Below are 19,688 nucleotides of genomic sequence, written 5' to 3' on the forward strand. Positions count from 1 at the left end.
AAAGATAATTTAAAAAATGTATAATAAATTTTTATTGGAGTGGGTGATTTTGCTTATAAAAAAATATAAATAAAAAATGATAGTTTCTCTAACAATAAAAAAATGGAGAGAGTATTTACCAATTCACAACTTTCTGGTCACATGCTAATAAATAATTGTTCATTTATAGTGAAATTCATGTTTAAGCTTGATAATTTTAAATATTTACAAGTACATGTTTGTTTACTCACAAATCAAAGTATAAAATTCATGACTTCATATATTTAAAATTAAAGTTTATCATGACATTAAGTTTAAAATTTTACAACTAGATGTTTGCAAATTCATAATTTTGAGTTTACATAATAGCAATCAATTGTCCATTAATAGTGAATATAAAGTTCTTTCCTTCTTATTAAGGGTAATTATGTTTTTTCTGCCAAAAATATATTTGCGAAAAAAGCTTTTTGGCTTACAGAATAATTTTAAAATATACTGGGCTCTAAGTATAATTTTTTTCACTGGGCCATAGATGAGATTCTCCCTAAAAAAGTGCAAAATTTAAATTACCAAAATACACGCACTGGAGTGAGTCAAACTGGAAAGGAAAATGTCGCAAATATTACAAGGCTTAAAGCAGAAACTCTAACTTGAGAAAAACCTCCAACTATATGTACTGCAGCTACTCCGCATATTCTGCATCTGCTTGTTCCTACAAAATCATCCCCTGCGCTCTCTGGTCATACTCAAATTACTGCGCATCCATTTGGATTGTCGTCGCTGAGGAACTCGAAAGAATCCGATGGCTGCTGCTCGGAGTAGTACAGCGGAGGCTCCATTCCCTTCTCGTCGCCTGGAGGTATGTGGGCGTGCGAATACGTTCCTTTGGAGCTACAATACGCTGTGCTGTAGCTGTTGCTGGGATATGCTGCGGGATAGTTCACCGTGTACAATGGAGGTGCATAGTAGTAACGTGGTGGGTACTGGTGGTGGGTTTGCTGACCTGGAGGGTTCTGATTGGCTGGGCTTGGAATCGGAACCGCTTCCAGGACTTGAACTTGTGCCTGGTTCGCCGGTGCATCGCCATAACGTTCACCGTCCTCGGCTCTGTTGTTATTACCTTTTGGCCCCTTCTTTTTCTTCTTTTTACTACCACCGCCACTTCTCTCGTTCCCTGCTTCATTTTCATTGAACGCCGGCAGTGGTGGCTGGTCACCGGCCGATATTGTCACAACTTGCTTCTGCTCAGCCTTTTGTTCTTGAAAATGAACACCGCTTTTTCCGGTTACACCTCCGCATCCTTCGCTGTTTCGGTTGGGGATGGCCCCTTCGCCGTTTTTGGCCGTGTCTTGGACCACAGCTTTGACGCCTTCCCTTTCATCGTCGTCGCAGGCTTGGTTGCTATCTTCTCTGCTCTCGGGGTCGACCTGTTTCTCTTTGTTGCCAGATTTTCCTGCCTTTTTCTTTTTTGAATTGGACTTTTCAGGCCACAACTCTGCATGCTTCCCTGATTTTGTTAGCTTCTTTATCAGCGTCTTGCTGTCTACGTTCCCCGTTACCTCGACTCTCTGTTTCCTCAAATCAATGTTTATGTTGTAAACGCCTGAATTCAGGACAGTGTTAAGGACAAGCTTGAAATATCATGTAAAAGGAGAATCCGTCACAAAAAATAGCAGTCATAATCGGGAGTCATGTAAAAGATAGAATCGAAACTAAACATATGAGATGTTAACGGGAGCAGAATAAATCTAATATGCTGACGGTTCTTAAAAAAATTTGTAAGTGTGAAGTGAAGAAGATTGGCCGAGTTGCACTGGAATTTTAATGTCTCAAGATTTTCAGATATTAAAGGAAAAGCAGAGAGGAACAAAAAACAGAGACAAGTGAAATCAATTAAAAAAATGTCGAGACTTGGGAGATTTTCAGTAGTACCGTCTATACTCCGTAGTATTTTTTTCACCTTCCTTTTGCAGCCTTCGCAGTGAATAGAGACTTTCAACACGTGGGTCTGTTGAACACGCATAAGGAAAAAGTTCAGAGCCTGATACACACACTCGAGAACTGAATGACTATAACAGATGGATGAATCATAATGCCAACTGAACAATGCCTTGCCTTGCATATGAGGGACTTTATCTGTTCCTCTGCTTCTTTCACTTCCGCTACTTTTGCTTCTGTTGCAGCCATTCGGATTTCTGATACAGAAACTAGAGTTCTGCTGGGGGCAGGGTTGTCTGAAATTGATGGGAATACTTAGAAAAAGCAAAGAAACGAGGCATTACGATATTGGTGACAAACAAAAGGAAGGCGGTTATGAAAAGAAGGGCCTTGGGAAGGTGACGGGGAGGAAAACAGTGTGGACCACTGGAATAGTGGGATATGTACAAGAATAACGACATTAAATTTTATTACAAGTTTTTTGTAGTGGACGCCAGTCATTATCAATTTAGCATTTGATGCCTCACCACACTTTTTTTCTTCTTTTGCAGCTCAGTGTCTGATTCTTTTTTAGGATAACGCTACCATTTTTCATCTAAAGTAATATTAAACAAGAAGTTGGTAATTTCGTATTAGCTTCATACTCCCTCTTATTCTATTTGTAGGAGAGAAAAAACTATATCATATAATTTAAAAAAATCAGTTAACTATATTAATTGTATTTAAAAATAAAAAACTAGATTATAATACTTTTATTAATTGTATTAATCAATCCTTCATTAATTATTTCTTATGATTATTAATGATAAAATTATAAGGGGTGATTTAGGAATTTTGCAGTAGATGCCTATTGAAAATATGATGTTATTTATATGAAGAAATAAGCTAAAAGTAATAGTTCCTCCTATAAATAAAAATGGAGAGAGTATAACACTAGAATCCTTAGCCTTTTAAGTTGTTTATAAATTTGAAATGTTTTGTCTGTTGATATTCAAATGCCAATAGTAATTTTTATTTTTATTAGACCATATGTTATGTTGTTATGAATAGTTAGCTAATTTGGTATCCGACCCATTATATAAGGCCCATTATTCTCTCTTCTATATAACTAAGTTTGTGTGCTCAAATTCAATAGAGTTTTTTGATTGATTTGAATAATATTTAAAAATATATTTTCTCTTACTTTTTAGTATGGTATCAGAGTTAGAAGCTCTTTGCAATTTTCTCTAACCTCTACTCTTCTTGATTCTTCTCTCTTCGTTCATGGCGACTCAAGATCTTGTGCTGTCTCCCAAATTCTTTATAAACAAGAAAATTACTACCTCGTCTCAATGATAGAAATTTTCTCCTTTGGAAACAACAGGTCTTGTTAATGGGCAAGTAACACCATCTACATTCGTTGCCCAATGGCGCTCAATCGACTCCTTCAGTTACTGTTAAGGATTTTGATGGTCATGATGTTCTCAATCTTGCCTTTAAGGATTTTGAACAACAAGACTCTGCTCTTGCCTCGTCACTCCTAGCTTCAGTTTCTCCATCGGTTCTTCTTGAGCTCGGCTAAAACACTTCATCACAGATTTGGCATCATCTTTGTAATATAATTTCCACTAACTCTAAGTTAAAGGTTTTGCATTATCAGACCTTACTTACAAACCAGAAGAAAGCAATCAATCAATGCGAGATTACCTTGCCGTCATCAAGTCCACATGTAATCATTTAGAGATGCTTGATCATCAAGTTGATGAAAGGACACATGTCTCTCATATTCTTCATGGCTTGACCTTTGAATATGAACCTGTCATTACTTTTGGTAAACTTTACTATTTCTTGCCTTTATTTTAATACTATCTTTACTATATTGCTCGATGTAGAGGCACACCAGAAATCCTTTCTTACATAAGTAGTTGCACAAGTTTACATGACTTTTGTTGCTTACTCATCTGGTGATAAGGATGTTGTTGATATGGTGTTTTCTACTCAAGGACCATCATTTGTTCCTAGTCGTGGTGGAGGTTTTCATCCACTGTTTAATTTTATTCGTGGTGGTCATGGTTAAGGTAGATTTTCTTCTTCCATAAGACCATCTTGTTAGATTTGTTTTCGTATTGGTCATACTACAAATTATTACTATTTCATGTTTGATCATTCTTACACTCCTGTTCCTAGATCTGATTAATGTGCTTGCTACATATCTGGTCCTGCACTTATTACTTTTCTTGTTAATCATAACACCATGGTGCCTGCTTTGCTTGCATCATTTTCTCATGCTCATGCTTCACCATTGGCTACTTCTAACACTATACCTAGTGTTATAGCTCCTTTATCATTTCCTATTTCTTCCTCTACTACTCAAGTCTTAATGGCTGTTCCTTCTAGCTCTGTATCTCCATCCACTCCACAAGTTTTTATGACCACACCGGAGGTTGTAACAAACAATGTATGGTACATGAATTCCGGAGCAACACATCATATTGCTAAGGATCCTTCAGTGCTTCACTACTCAAAATCATATACTAGTCAAGGCAATGTTTGTGTAGGTAATGGTAGCCTTGAACCCATAGTTGTTGTGGGAAATTTATATCTCTATTCTCTAATTGCAAAAATGAACTTATCTCAGGTGTTATGTGTGCCTATTATGATAAAGAATCTTTGTTCTATGTCTAAGTTCACTAAAGATAATGGTGTCTCTATTGAATTCTTTCCTCACACATCATTGGTAAAGGATTTGCAGACCTAACGTCCTCTTATGTATGGACCTGAGATCGATGGCATGTATCTAATGACCACAATCTTACCTCCACACTCATTTGCTGATGCAAGCAACAGTTCACCCAATTTTTAGGCCTCGATGGCTTCTGACCCTCTCAACACATGGCATTATTGACTTAGTCATCTTCTACTAACATCCTTAAGCATTTTTACAGTTTTATAGCATTCCTTATTTAAAAAAGTCTATACTCTCTCCTTGTTTTGCCCATTGTTTAGGAAATAGTCACAAACTATCATTTCAGTCCTCTTCTACTGTCTATGATACCCCTTTGCAACTGTATTTGCTAACCTTTGGGGTCCTGCTCCCATTGTTTCTAATGGTTTTTATTATTACATCACTTTTGTTTATGCTTGTATAAGGTTTACTTACTCAAACAGAAGTTTAATGCTCTTGCTATTTTTTAGTCTTTCAAAACATATGTTGAATTACATTTTAATTCAAAAATTCAACAACTATAAATTGATAATGGTAGAGAATTTGTGGTTTTCTCATTTTTTTTGGCTAATTGTGGTATTGAACATCAATTTACTTGCAATCACACTTCTGAGCAAAATATTATTGTAGAGTGCAAATATCATCAAGTTGTGGAAATTGGTCTTTCTTTATTAGCTTATATGTCACTGCTTTTACATTATTAGCTTGATACTTTTACAATTGCAGTATTAACTCACATGTTGACTCATGTGTATTCATTCGAGAGATAACTTCTTTTGTTTCTTATCTTGCCATTTATGTTAATGATCTGTTACTCATGGGTAGTGATTTTGTTAAGCTATGATGACCCATCTTTAACACTGGTCAACTTTTTCTCTCAAAGACTTAAGTGAAGTCTCACATTTTTTGGGTATTAATTTCACTCGTTTTGCAACAAGTATCCCTCTTAGTTAATGAAACTACATTAATGAGCTTCTTTCTCGTGCATAGATGATTAATTCTAAGTCCCGAGTGACACCTATGGCTACAAACATGCAACTTGTTTATCGCTGCAAGAAAGATGATCCATCTTCTTCTATTAACAAACAACTACCTAATGATTTCAATGTTTCACTGATGTTGATTTTGCTTTTCTAGACGACCCTACTTCATATCGTAGTACTCTATAGTGCATCTATCATACCAGACCAAACATTTCATTTTCAGTTAATCGTCTTAGTTAGTTTATGCATTAACCACAAGTTATATATTAGAAATATGCTCAAAGGATTTTTCAATACTTGAATCGTACCATTCATTATGATCTTCTTATTAAGCTTGTCAGCTAATATGTAGTTCAAGGTTTTGCGAATGCTGACTGGGGTAATGATTATGAGAATCGATGTTCCACAAGTGGCATCTGTGTTTACCTTGGTCCCAATCTTGTTATCTAATTATCTCAAAAGTAGTAAGTTGTTTCTTGGTCTACTATTGAGGCTGAATACAAAAGAATTGCTAACACAGTTATGGAGGTTATGTGGCATATGGCTCTTCTACATGAATTTCATGTGTCGGTTCCTGGCATTCCTTCTGTTTAGCGTGATAACACCAGTGCTATTTCACTAGCTGCCAATCCGATTCATCATGCCAAGACAAAGTATGTTGAACTTGACATTCATTTCATTTGTGAAAAGGTTGATGCTTGGTTGGTACGTGTCAGCTATGTTCTTGCTACTAGGCAAGTCGTTACTACTCTCACTAAGCCACTCCCACATGCTCTATTTCTTTATCTTCATGACAAGATGTGTGTGCTACCTAATCCCATTTGTTTTGTCTAGCATTAGTTGTTTTTCCTGAGCAGGGAGAATATTATGCTATATGTTATGTTGTTATGAGCAGTTAGCTAATCTGGTATTTGGTTATGAGTAGTTGGCTAATTTAGCCCATTATGCAAGGCCTATTATTCTCTATTTTATGTAACTAAGTCTGTTTGATCAGATTCGATAGAGTTTTTTATAGAGTCGGTAATTCGAGCGGGTCTGGCCAAGCTTACTCAGATCGGGCTTAAAATATCCTGTCCTTTCTAAAAAGACCATATAGCTAAGCCCAGCCCTAATACCTTCAGGCTTCAGGCTGGCCCGAATACCCAAAACTTTTTGAAAGTATTTTTTCTTTATTTTTTGAACCAATTTTAATTTTTAAATAATTTTATTAAGCATAAAATATTATCTTAATTTTAAAAGAATAAAATAACAAATAACTTATCAACTTTGTACTTAAGTAGCTTTGTTATTATTTTGTTGTGTTATGTATAATTTATTCATGAATGCTTCCTTTACTTGTAAATTAATGTCTTATTGTTTAAATATTATTCTTATCATAGTCATATATAAATATTTTATATATTTTAATTACATTATATTATTTTAAGTTGATCTCAATTCAATTATAGTTAGACTACTAACTTAAAATTATTATCCCGATTAGTTCAAAGTTTTTAACAACTTTTAGGTAAATTATACTTTTCATTTTTATGAATATAAAAAAAATTTCCATCATTATATTATATATAAAAAATTATTTAATTATGAGTAAAATATTATTTTTTTGAAATCATTTTTTAACATTTTATATTATTTAACTCTTACATATAAGGGATTCTTACTCTTGTTCACTCTTAATTTTTAATCAAATCTAGCATGGACAATAATCAAGTAATTATTTAAGAATATTATTTTATTTATTATGTTTATCTAGTAGTAGAGTCGGAAATTCATACATGCCTAAATTTTATTTTTAAAATTATTTTTAATTTTATTTTACTTTAAAATTAATTATCTTAATTTATAAAAAATATAAAATTACTTTTTATATGAAAATGATTTATAAGACTCAAATTTTTTTTAAAAAAATTGGGTCTTAAAATATTAAAATATATTTTAAATATTATTTTGAGATATTTTATTGATTAAAAATAATAAAAATAGAAATATAACTATTTCTAATTTTTTTAAAAAATAAATACATTAAAACACTTATATCTATATATATATATATTTTGATATAAAATGATATAAAACTTGAAAAATTAATTAATATTTATTATATTTTATATTTTTTTTAAAAAAATATTTTTTTTATTTGGGTATTTGGGCCTATTCAGGCTCCTGAATAGGTCCGGACAATAAAAAAATTAATAATTTTTTAAACTTGATCTTAAATCTTTGGGATGAATTTGGACAGATCAGTCTAGTTTAATTTAAATTACCGACTTTAGTTTTTTAAATGTTTTAATTTGAATGGTATTCAGAAATATATTTACTCTTGCTTTTCAGTAATTTTGACGCATTGCAGTTAACAGAGCGCGCTCGTACTCGTTGCTTTGACGAACTGACTTTGCGTTGTGAACCTTACGGTTTCATCTTTAAAATATAAAGAAGGCTATTTCCGACTGTGACTATGAGTATGATTCTGTAGCCAATCTCTTTTCTTTTTCTTTCTAAGATTGATCTCGGGATTTGTGCCATTTGAGGCCATGCATGCGTAGTCAGTCTTGAAAATGGAAGTTTCCTGTACTTCAATAGTTACTTGTCTACTTGAATCTTCGATCGTATGAAAGCTTACAACATCGTCACTTTACATTTCATGGAAGTGAATACAATTACTCGCTGACAAATCTATGTTTGAAATACTAAAGCTCTTGATCTACCTATAACAACATGCATCAACAATCTTCACGCAAGCCCAAAAAGAAGAAGAAGAAGCCACTAGCTATATAAGACAAGTATGTATAATACAGTTGACAACAAAAGTGGCAACGAACTATTAGAAAAGAATCTAAAAGTTCTCTTTATGAAAATCAAATTTGGTGGAGGTTTTCCTGGAAAAGTCATGAGAAAGCCTTCTAAGATCCCCAACCAATCCATGCGCCCCACAGTAAAAAACACCTGAAAATGTACACGAAGACATTGGAAATGAGTCGAGCAGGAACTAGTTTTACGCAAAAAGAAGCATACAAAAATTTCAGAGCAGAATCAATACTCACCGACTCTTTGATCAGGGTGTTTGAGGGCCACATGTTTAAAGACATTACGCCAATTAGGTCTAGCAAAATGGGTTTTGACCCTTGTTCCCGAAACTATATCAACGCCATTTTTAGCATGGTGGAGGGATTGGAGCATTGTGATTAGTGCCGATCGAGCATCTCCTTCTTCGTACACGCTCGTGCAATAGTTATGAAGCTCAATTACACCATTATTGTCGTTCTCTGTAATCTCATTCATCACACCCTTAAACCACTCGAAGGAACCTTGCTCGCGAGTGACCCAATAGAAATAGGCTCGCTTGGTGACGAAAGGCTTCCTCTTGTGGCTCTTAAATCCATTCTCTAACATTCCTTCTTCCGTGTCTTGCTGTTGCTTAATGTTGTTTAGCACGTCTTTGAGTATGCTAATCAATGGGGTGGCACCAATTCCAAGGCCCACAAGAAGGAGGACATCGTAGTTTTTGTAGTCCTGTGCCGGAGCTCCGTACGGGCCATCAATCAAGAGCCTCGGCATCCTGCAATTTGAGAAGTCAGCTTCTACAATCGGACAATGTCAGGGGGAAGCCATCTAGAGAAGCATATATAGCTCTTTCTCGCCAGTTATATCTTTGAAACGACATTGAAGACACGTGTTAATTACCTCGGCTTGTAGTTGCCTTGTAACATGTCAGCTCGCAAGAGACCACTTTGACCATCATTTGCAGGCTGGCATGCCTGCATCAATCATGTGTGGCGAGCATGAATATAAATTACATCATGAAAGATATTTGAGGAAATGCCAAGAGCTCATAGCACCAAATTATTCTTTTTCCAAAATCCAAATAGTGCGAAGATTAATACCTTGGCAAAAACAGCTTTCAGCTGTGATGTCCAGTCACCCAAAGTCCGGATGTGAATGCTAACGTAGTCATCTCCAGGGGCTGATGTAATAGAAAATGGATGCCTGCAAATGCCACGTAAATTAGCCACTATCCTCATATTGTCGCGCGATTTTAAACTTAAATACGTGGCGCATAACATATGTACCATTGAAATGGGGAGACATCTGAACAGTTAACGTAGATGTACTGGCCACTGGTGTACTTAAATCCTTGAGGTTTAGACATGTGCAATGCCAATACATTGCCCGGGTAAACTGCAACCTGATTTTTTGAGAGAAGAATGAAATTATTAATAACGCCACTAGAAAACCGAAATAAAATACTTTTTTTCTTTTCTTTTCTTTTTTTTGGTGGAAATAAAATGTACCTTCAAAATCCTCACAGTTTTGTAGCCCGACCTAAAAGCACGAATCAGTCGTTCGCATGCATACAGTAACATTGGAACGGCGAGATACATCCACGTCTGTGCCAAGTAAGCTTGCATCCATCAGCAACGGATTGAAAAGAAGATCCCAAGCATAACACAAAACAAGAGGGAGGTTCGCGGCACTCACCGTTCTCTTGTACCATTTCTTGGAGAGGTAGAGGAAGTATCCGTGAATGATGAAAAGCACGTAGACAATGACGAAGAGGTGGTGGGAGTACCAGAAAGCGTTGAAACCAGTAAGCCTTTTGATGGTGGTGGGGAGGTTAAGCCTGTTCCGGCGGAACCAAGGTTGGGCCAAAATATAGGCTATAGCCATGAGCACCAGCATGACCAGCCCGGTCCAACCCTCCGTCCCTTTGACAAACCACCAGTAATTATTAGGCCTCTTATCCCCGAAAAATTGCTTCATGGGCTCATATTCCTCGTCCGTGGCATGCAATAACCTCGGGAAGTCGCACGTGAGGTGCGGTATCACGTGCAACCCGACCCCAATTGCGACACCGAAGGCTATCACCTACAAACATAAATAGGAAATGAGCAGCGGAATTGAATTATTATGTGCTAACTCTATCAGGTAAAGTACTATGGTTCGGTACCTTGTGAAAATTGATATTGTCGTCGAAGGAAATGATGGCGCCTAGCTTGGTCCTGCTGCGAAGCCAAGTGATGGTGTTCCGGCAAACAGGTAATAGGATCAAGGCCATGTTGAATTTGAGAGTCTCGGCACCACCTTTGGCGGTTGAAACGCAATAGCCCATGACGTGGAACACAGCCCGGTGCTTGTACTGCACGAATTTCCAGGCGAAAAGGGCTGCGCATATGGAAACCCACAGCGCGATGACCCAGATTCGTTTCCAATTGTCCTCCGCGAAGTACCTGACTCCTCGAAGCCTCCTTTTGATGGGGTTGTTCTCTTTCGCTGGCACCAGCAACTGGCTCAGCATTTGGCTCATTACTCTACTTCCCGACGTCAAGTGCGCTGACTTTGCCGGCGCTTGTAGCAGCAGCATTTCCAAGTTGTACACCTGCATTTACATGCATCACGCCCCCTCACTATTCTTGTGTTCTATTGGGCCTCTACTTAGCCCAGCCCAATGATGATTATAAAACATATATACCTCGATGTATCCCAGGTTGTTGGGGTCCAGTTCCTCCATGATCAGGGCTGCGTATTCTTCCGCACGATCTTGTATTTTTGACAGCTTATTCGCGGAAGCGCTTAAGCCAATAATCTGCGCCACATATATTCAACAATGTTACTGGTCGAGGTTCCAGGAAAACCAGCGATTTTAACTTATGATTTGCATTTTTTGTATTCTCTTTTCTCAAAAATCTCACCTCTTTCACTTCTTCTTCTGTTATTCGTCCGTCGGCATTCTTGTCCACCCTGGCATATTGTTCAATTACGTTGTTCGGTAAGTGAAGTGACGAATGAAATTGCATGTACGTGTCTCGAATATCTCTGACATTTCTCTCTTGTGTACTATTTTACCTAATTTATTTTGACTTGTATATTCTGTTGCATAGTTTATTTCTCAAATGCTGTTGCTATCTACTCTAGCTCCATAAATTTCACCACCCCACTCTACACCACCCATCTTCGATTCGTCATTCGTCATTCTATTTCATAATCGTTGGCCCCTCATTACCGAACCTAAACATGTTGGAGGGGTTCGATTCAACACAGATTAGAATAGCTTGCACTTTTTTTTATTGGCGATATTATATAAAATCTAGTCCACAACTGCACTCTCTGACCCTCTGACATATGGTTTCACATGCCATGTAATTGCTGCGCGGAGTTTAGCTTCTCTGCATCTGCGAGGGCAAAATAAATCCTAAAAACTTCACGGCCTAAGAATCCTCTTGGACGGTGTCCTATCTTCACATATAGGAAATTAAAAATTATCCCGTGCACACTAGCTTTGTTTTTGGTTTTATGTTTTTTTTTTTTTTGGGTCTATAGAGTACACTAATTTTGACTACTGTTCCTTTCGCTTGACGAGGATCAGAGCACAGACAAAAATCTCTCTCAGCACTCTCTCATTCACAACCCCCCCCCAAAAAAAAAAAAATCCATGCGCAGTAAGTGCTCGAAGAAAGAATGGCAAAAAAAATAAAAAAGATAAATAAATAGATGCTTACATGTCAAAAAAGGTCTGGAGCCTTGAATCAAAGCTCTGGTCCGTGATTTGTTCCCAAAATTCGCGTAACTCGTCCTTGGTTATGGAAGCAGATGTAATGCCTCTGCGACGAGCCAATGCGTCAAATAACTCGCCAGCGAACTCACTGGACTCCATTCCTGATTATCATCAAGGTTTAAATTTCCGCCCTAAAGCTTACATCAAGCTAGTTAAGTGAGAAATGATTATTTATCCATACCAATGCACTGGCTAAATCGGGTTTTGGGAAGTTTTCCATCAATGGCCAACTCGTCAAAGCGCTGCTCCACCTGAGACCAGGCGTCGGATCCGATGTTTTTTGAAATGAACTTGAGGCCTCGCAGGGCACGAGCAGCTCCAGATTTGGTCCTGTCCATCTTGTCGAACCTGTTGGAGGAGGTCATGCGTTTAAGCTCCTGCGAGACTTGTCTCAATTTGAAGGACAGCTGAGAGCCCAGAGAGGAAGGCCTCTTCTCGAGACGGCTGGCCAGCATGGCCGTCTCGGGGTCTCCGCCCCGAATGTTTTGGACGGAGACAGAGTCATCGCGCACGTCCAACGTTATTTCCACGTACTCTTGTTCTTCCTTCTTGGATCTCTTGCTCTTCTTCTTGGCGGATGCTAATGGACCGCTGAGAGGCCCGCTGAAGCCACCCGGAGTGCTCCGGCCTCCGGTGCTCGTGTCCGTTTCCGACCAAGATTCCTGCTGGTTTTCTTGAATCTCCATTGCCGGTCCAGATTCTGTGACTGTCCGTGCAAGGTTTGATGGGGAGCTACGGAGAAGTTGGTATTTGGAGGCTTGAGAGTGTATGATTAGGGGGTGTGGAGCTGAGAAGTTGGAGAGAAAGGGGGGCGAGAGTTGATATATATTTATAGATAGAGAATGGGAAGCGAGTTGAAAAGGGAGTAAAAGAATGTGGATAAAGAGGACAAGTCAGAAAAAAGGGGAGGGTAATCCAGGGGCGGGCATGCGGTTTTGATATGTGATTTGTTTTAATAATGCGTGTTCGTTTGCTGTGGACGGGGAGAGTAGTTGGGGTGCTGCTTCTTTCTTCGCTTCAAATTCATCCCCGTCTTTCCGAGAAACACCATGCTCTGAATTTTCAATTTTTCATTTACCTTCACTCTCTTTCTAAAGAAAAACCAGAAAATTCGATGACCATGTTTTAAAAAAAAAAAATTTAAAGGCTGACTATTATGCTGATTGGACACTTTCTAGCATCAATTATATAGTCCTTAACCATAGTTTTAAAAAAAGTCCTCAAAACATTCCTAACTTTCCTAAGCTTCATTTTATTTCTCAAACTCTATTTTACAAAAACAAATTAAACACTTTTAATTTTCTCAAACTCCATTTGATGCTCAATTTTATAAAATTAGGACTTTTTTAAAATTATTTTTATTTTATTATTCTAAACATTATTATTTTGTAGAATGTGTTTTAAATATAAAAATAATGAAAACAAAATTTTTTTACATTTTTTATTTTTTAAAATAATAATCTCAAAATATCTAAAAGATGTTTTCATTTGTTTATTTTTTTAGAATACTTTTTAAAAATATGTTATCAAATAAATTTTTTTATTTTAAAAAATTATTCTTAAAATTAGTTGCCAAACAAGCTTTTAATTTTAAAAAAATTATCAAAACAACATCATCATCTGTTAATCAATTTTTTCATAATTTATTTTCTACAACTGAAATTCAAACACATCCTGCAAATTGTAATTCTAACTAAAATAATTCCAACATATAAACAATCGAAATTAAAATAGTTTCTAAATATTCTGAGGAAAACTTTTAGAGAAGTCTCAGCCAGAAAAAAAAAAAACTAATATGTCTTTTAAAAGTTATTACTGTCATATCTTTCGGGAAAAAAAAACTTGGGTACAAAATATAAATGAGATAAGTTATAAATTTTACAGTTCAACTTACAAGCGTTGGAGGAGGATTTGTGTGAATTTTTTTAATTGTGTGTTAATTTACAAGTTCTCCTGTAATATTTATAGATCAAATTGATAATTTTATAACTTATCTCGGGATTCCTCCTTTTTGCACAGCGTATCAGTAACAAATCAATTTTAGGGATCTGTTGATAATTAATGCACACACATGGACCAATCCCATTATGTCCAAAGGATTTAAAAACCAAACGGATCATTGGATTGGATTAGTCATTATTTTACAATTCATTAATTCAATCATGATCGAATTAATTAATATTAAATTAGTATATATTAATTTATATATCATAATTAAATAAGAAATACATGTAAATATTTATATTTTTTAAAAAATATTAACAAATGCATGATAAAGTGATCTATTATGGATGAATACATAATTAATATTAATTATTCTTGATTATCTTTTGTTATGATTAATTTTTAAATTAATTTCTCAAATTTTTAATTAATTCAGTACGGTTTTGATTGGTTTTTTTTTCAATCATTAATCAGTTCCTTTGTAAAAGGTTTTGAGGGATCAACTGAACTGAATTAAGAGTTAGTTTCTAGTTTAACTAGTTGAATTGACTGGTTTAATCTAATTTTTAAAACACTCATAAAATCTAGTTAACACAAACATGTTAATAATTAATAATAAATCTAATATATTGAAATATATATTCTTCAATTTAAATTGTAAGATTTTTTTTAGTTGAACATATCAGATGTTTTGCGTGATCGGGTAGTTTGAAGACCAGTTATCGTAACCATGTCAATGAGTTTTCTTTTCATTTTGTTTTTTTCTTGGCCCGAAACCATGCACGTTAGTTTATGTCAATGGATCAATAATTAATAATAGAAAAATTATAGTTATCGAGCCCTATAATTTTATCTGTTTTGCTTGTAATTTTTATAATTTTTTTAATTTTTATAATTTTAATAACATTGTGTAACATTTGTTACATGAATCCTTATAATTTCAATATTTTTGATTTTTATGAGGATTGAAAACATTAAACAAAAATTACAAAAATTAAAATTAAAATCTAATAAAACTATATGGACTCATGATTGTATTTGTCCTTAATAATATTAGCATATAATGTAAATTATAAAATATATTTTAAAAATCATGCTAGTTATAGGTTATGAAGTTGTGTAAAATACATGATTCATAATTTATTTTTTATAATTGCAAGGGCAATCGAAAATAAACATTGGCATATTTTTTGAAAAAAATATATTTTTATTCTTAAAGTATTCTTTAAAAATATCTGGTATTTTAAATTATTAATTGAAATAATTTTGCTTTTAATACAATTATAACAGAATATTTTGGTCATTATCGTTAATTCTCCAACCGTTAATGTTGGAGTCCCAGCTGGCATTTTATAATGGTTAGTGTTGGAAATTTTTCTATTTTTATTATTTTAAGGATAAAGTTATTCCAATCAATAATTCAGGGATTGGGTGCCCTTAACGAACAGTTCAGCAACAAAAATTGAACCCTTTTTTTAATACCAATTAGAATTCGGAAACGGTGTAGCTTACTTTATCAACATGTGGTTTTGGTTGTCTAGAACGTTAGGATACGGGTCAAAGGAGTGGATCGATGGCTTCGCAATCTTATCCAGTATTTCATTTATATGATTAAGATCCAACTAATTAGTGCAAAAGGACAAAAGAAATTAATTATAATGCATTTTAATATTTTAATTTACTGGTGTCTTTTGGAACCGCGAAACATTAAACGTGGCTTGGTTGTACGACTACAAGTGCTGGAATTTCCCTATTAATATTTATAATAATACTCTTACGTTACAAATTAATATACTTGACATGATTCACCGGCTTTAATTTTGGAAACCATCGGCCCGTCTGGGACAGGAACTCTGGGAGAAAATCAAATGCTCGTGTGCAAAAAAAAAAAAAAAGAAAAGCAAGAACAAAAAGAAGCAGAAGCAGAAATTAAAACAGAGATCAAAAGAAAAACAACAGCATAGTAATTTACACACAACCAGCTAAGGTACGTACAAACTAAATTTGGTGTGTGGTAGAAATTTTTTTAGGGAAAATCATAGTGAAAGACCTTTGAAGCATTTTATTTATAGAAAATGACAAAATGGTTCTAAATTTATGTTGCAAGATTAAAGTACTGGAATATAATTAAATTTTAATGTGAAAACACAAAACTGCTCTTCATTCTTTTTAAAAAGAACAAATCTCCTCACAATCAAAAGGATAGTTAGCCACTAAGTTAATAATTCTTTTCAATTATATAATGTAAATCTTTATATATATATATATATATATATTTAACTTTGTTTTAACTTTCTATGCCAATATTTACCATGAATTTAATGGTTACTTGTTATTTTATAAATGACAACTTGTTAAACTATTAATGAAACTTATTAAAAATTTAATATGAAGTAATTTTTATAAATATTTGCTTGTTTTAATTGCTAAAATTTTATATGTTAAAAGCTTATGTGAACTTATTATTTTGCTAAAATTTACTTATCAAGTTATCAAGAGAAATTTTAAAAGTCAGTAAAGAAACTTGTCATTTCACAAATGGTTACTTATTAAATTATCAATGGGACTTGTTAAAGAAATTTAATAAGGAGTATTTTTATAAATGTTTACTTATTTTTATCACCAAAAGCTTGTATGAACTTGTTATTTTACTAAAATTTGCTTATCAAATTATCAAGATAAATTTTAAAGTTAATAATAAGACTTGTCATTTCACAAATAATTATTTGTTAAATTATTAATGAGGACTCATCATTCTTAGTAATAAAAACAAGTGCATATTAAAGTTTTAATAAGCCACATTAGTAGTTTAATAAGTAGTTATATGTAAATTGATAAGTAATCATTGAGCTCTTGATAAATATTAACTTAAAAAGTAAAAACAAAGTTATATGCTTATATGTGTGTGTAAAGATTTGTATTCTATAATTAAAAAGAATTGCTAACTCAGTGACTACCTATCTTTTTTGTCTTTAAGAGGATGTGCCTTCAAATCCCTCTTGTTGGCCATCTTTAAAAAAAAAAAAAAAATTAATTTGTCTCCCTCCTTGATCATTGAGTCGGACAGCCCGCTGGAGCTTCGGTGGTTGATGACAATGAGAAGATTTTTTATTTGAAAAAAATGAGAAATAATTTTATCTTTTTACACTAAAATTTAATTGTATTTTGGTTCTTTGATCCTACAACATGAATTTAGCACCATTTAATCTTATTTGTAAATAAAATACGGTCCTTCACTGTGAATTTTCCATTTTTCTAAGTGATTGAAAGTTTAAAGTAAATTCTTATGGGTATAATAATTTAATTAGGAGAAGTTTATTCACAGTTTTTAGTACTTTGTGGGAGTTGTTGAGCCTATTTCTTGTGCCATATCTAAAAAATAACCAGCTAGAGTATGACAAAAATAAACACGCGCACATGTGAGTTGAATTTAGTACTAGTAGTACTATACCATTTACAGTACAAAAATTACATCATATTAGCTTACATGACAAATTTGTCGTTGACTAGCTAGTTCATTAATAAAATCCACATGGCAAATCAAAGCCCATTAAGCGCAAATGATAATTAATCCTGATTGTTGATTGCTTTACACTCTATCAAAGATTCATCTTCTTCCCCAGTAAAACAAAGGTGCGTGAGAAATATGCTTCGGACAGTGATTCTGATGGCTTCAATGTCTCAATCCAACAGCCTCCGTTGTCAGTGAGATATAGATTACAGCTTGGCTGAAAGCAAAAAATGAAATGGCAAATAACATAAGAAATCCGTAGATCATTAAATCATTATAAATATAAAATTAGATAGATTTTATATATAAAAATGGGAAATGTAAGAAATTTCAGTCAGACAACTATCTCAAGAGGAAGGGGCAGAGATCCAAACATGAAGATAGAGGGAAGATATTGAACCAAATTTAAATCCATCGTCGCAGACGCCACACCCTTGCCACCATTGCAACCAGACCGCCAGCATATGCTATCGCCGCACGCTTCCACTCCCAGAGACGGGATCCAAACGATCGAACTTGAAGGGGTGAGGGATCCATTATCGACATGGAGTCATATTCCGTGTCTTGTCAGAATTTTAAACTTTATTTAATAAGACATTTCATGTTTTATAAAATAATTTACTACTCCTTCCATTCAAAAATATAAAGCATTTTTTAAGAGGTTGGATATTTAAAAATATAAAATAATTTTAATCTTTTGAGATGTAATCATTGTTTTTTTTAAAGTGCTCCTATTAATAATGACTTTATATTTATTTTAGGATATTTAATAAGAGTAAATATAAAAAGATAGGATTAGTTTAAAAGTAGGTGACTACTTTATTAAAAGGTAAAATTCAACTAAAAATGCTTTACAGTTTTAAATGAAGAGAGTATTTATTATTGTCATAATATTTTAAAATCTATTAAATGAGGGATATGGCTGATAAAATATGTTTTAAATATGCAATGTTCTACGTATTTGTTGCTTTTATTTATACTCATGTTTGTTGCTTTTCAAACGCAAATATTACAATTGAAATTCGGGACTGCCACGTGTCAACTAACATAATAACCGCATTATTTCAATGGTAAATTGGCGCAGAAAAAAATGGGCCGTTTGTGTCTGAATGAGTGAATTCTTAGTGGATCGAAACAGCTCGTGGACGATTATCTGATTGTTCCTCACGCAACTGAAATCCATTTTCATATTATTCGAAGACTAGAAATTAAAGATGTTTTGTGCAAAATAATTGAACGTTGTGATGAATATGGCATGCATTATCTCTGTTATTCAATAAGTGGATGATAAATTGACATTTAGACGTCATCTAAAGCATATTTTCCCCCTCCATGAATATCGATCATATCATTATTGACAAAATACGTGGTTGTGCTAAGTTCAAATCGGTGCTGAAATATAACATCACGACAATATCCTCCGCACACCCACCCACTTTCGTTCATTCCCCTCACTTTTTATTTGAAAATAAGAAGCCCTTGTTTAAACCAGAAATTAGAAAAGAAAAAATAAAGCAGTTTTTTCATGAAATCATTCTGAATATTTGTTGTATAATTTATGGTTTCTCACAAATATTTTTCTATTGAAAATAATCATATTCAAGAAATCATAAGATACTAAACATGGGTATAGTTCTCAACAACAATTCAAACTGTAATCTACTATGTTGTGAGGAATTAATCTTTTTTATTAAATTCAATTTCGTTAGATAAATCACTTTAAATATTAGATTTTCTTCTATGGGGGTGATATTGACATGCAATAAGGATTGATAATTTATCATGAGATTAAGCTGTGACGCGACTCAATACAGATGACGAGAGATTTCAGGACACTTGCCATAACCCGTGCATGTGAACACGTGGTTAGATAAAGATAATCCGACAACTCATCAATTCATAAATTCCATGTAATTAATCAAAGGCTTGCTCCGAATGGTCTATGCACAATTGATATATTGATGTCAACTTTCAAACGGTGGCTAGTGGCATGTTCTAAATTCTAAATTGTCTGTGAAAAATACTTGATGCACTTAACGTCCAGCACACTAGCGGGCCTTTCTTCTAAGTGATTTAGAC

General features: G+C 34.2%; 2 protein-coding genes across 3 annotated transcripts; both read right to left on the bottom strand.

Moving 5' to 3' along the window:
* Positions 1-512: 512 nt before the first annotated feature.
* LOC129306809 (heavy metal-associated isoprenylated plant protein 36-like) lies at positions 513-2,339 on the bottom strand. Of its 2 annotated transcripts, XM_054947548.1 has the most exons (3): positions 2,095-2,339; positions 1,912-1,987; positions 513-1,582 (listed from the first exon to the last, which is right to left on the bottom strand). In XM_054947548.1, the coding sequence occupies exons 1-3, from the start codon at positions 2,164-2,166 to the stop codon at positions 726-728; spliced, it is 1,005 nt and encodes a 334-aa protein (XP_054803523.1). In that variant the 5' UTR covers positions 2,167-2,339; the 3' UTR covers positions 513-725. The 2 variants fall into 2 exon arrangements, with proteins under 2 accessions (XP_054803523.1, XP_054803522.1); XM_054947547.1 differs by having other exon boundaries at positions 1,912-2,339.
* Positions 2,340-8,153: 5,814 nt separating this feature from the next.
* Positions 8,154-12,957, bottom strand: LOC129306498 (respiratory burst oxidase homolog protein B-like). The gene is made up of 12 exons (XM_054947127.1): positions 12,336-12,957; positions 12,099-12,255; positions 11,292-11,340; positions 11,072-11,185; positions 10,550-10,978; positions 10,081-10,467; positions 9,894-9,989; positions 9,672-9,787; positions 9,486-9,588; positions 9,286-9,359; positions 8,646-9,160; positions 8,154-8,547 (listed from the first exon to the last, which is right to left on the bottom strand). The coding sequence occupies exons 1-12, from the start codon at positions 12,838-12,840 to the stop codon at positions 8,438-8,440; spliced, it is 2,655 nt and encodes an 884-aa protein (XP_054803102.1). The 5' UTR covers positions 12,841-12,957; the 3' UTR covers positions 8,154-8,437.
* Between the last annotated feature and the right edge of the window lie 6,731 nt (positions 12,958-19,688).

Source organism: Prosopis cineraria, unplaced genomic scaffold (genome assembly GCF_029017545.1).
Source record: "Prosopis cineraria cultivar Desert tree isolate PC_DT_omini unplaced genomic scaffold, ASM2901754v1 PC3, whole genome shotgun sequence".
Lineage (NCBI taxonomy): Eukaryota > Viridiplantae > Streptophyta > Magnoliopsida > Fabales > Fabaceae > Prosopis > Prosopis cineraria.

Excerpts from the sequence above, each read along its gene's own strand:
- LOC129306498 (XM_054947127.1), bottom strand. The coding sequence starts at position 12,840 with ATGGAGATTCAAGAAAACCAGCAGGAATCTTGGTCGGAAACGGACACG. Across the intron at positions 9,788-9,893 it reads AAACTGTGAGGATTTTGAAG|GTTGCAGTTTACCCGGGCAA; the intron begins GTACATTTTATT and ends TCAAAAAATCAG. Across the intron at positions 9,161-9,285 it reads CAAGGCAACTACAAGCCGAG|GATGCCGAGGCTCTTGATTG; the intron begins GTAATTAACACG and ends CTCAAATTGCAG.
- LOC129306809 (XM_054947547.1), bottom strand. The coding sequence starts at position 2,101 with ATGCAAGGCAAGGCATTGTTCAGTTGGCATTATGATTCATCCATCTGT. Across the intron at positions 1,583-1,911 it reads AATACTACGGAGTATAGACG|GCGTTTACAACATAAACATT; the intron begins GTACTACTGAAA and ends TCCTGAATTCAG.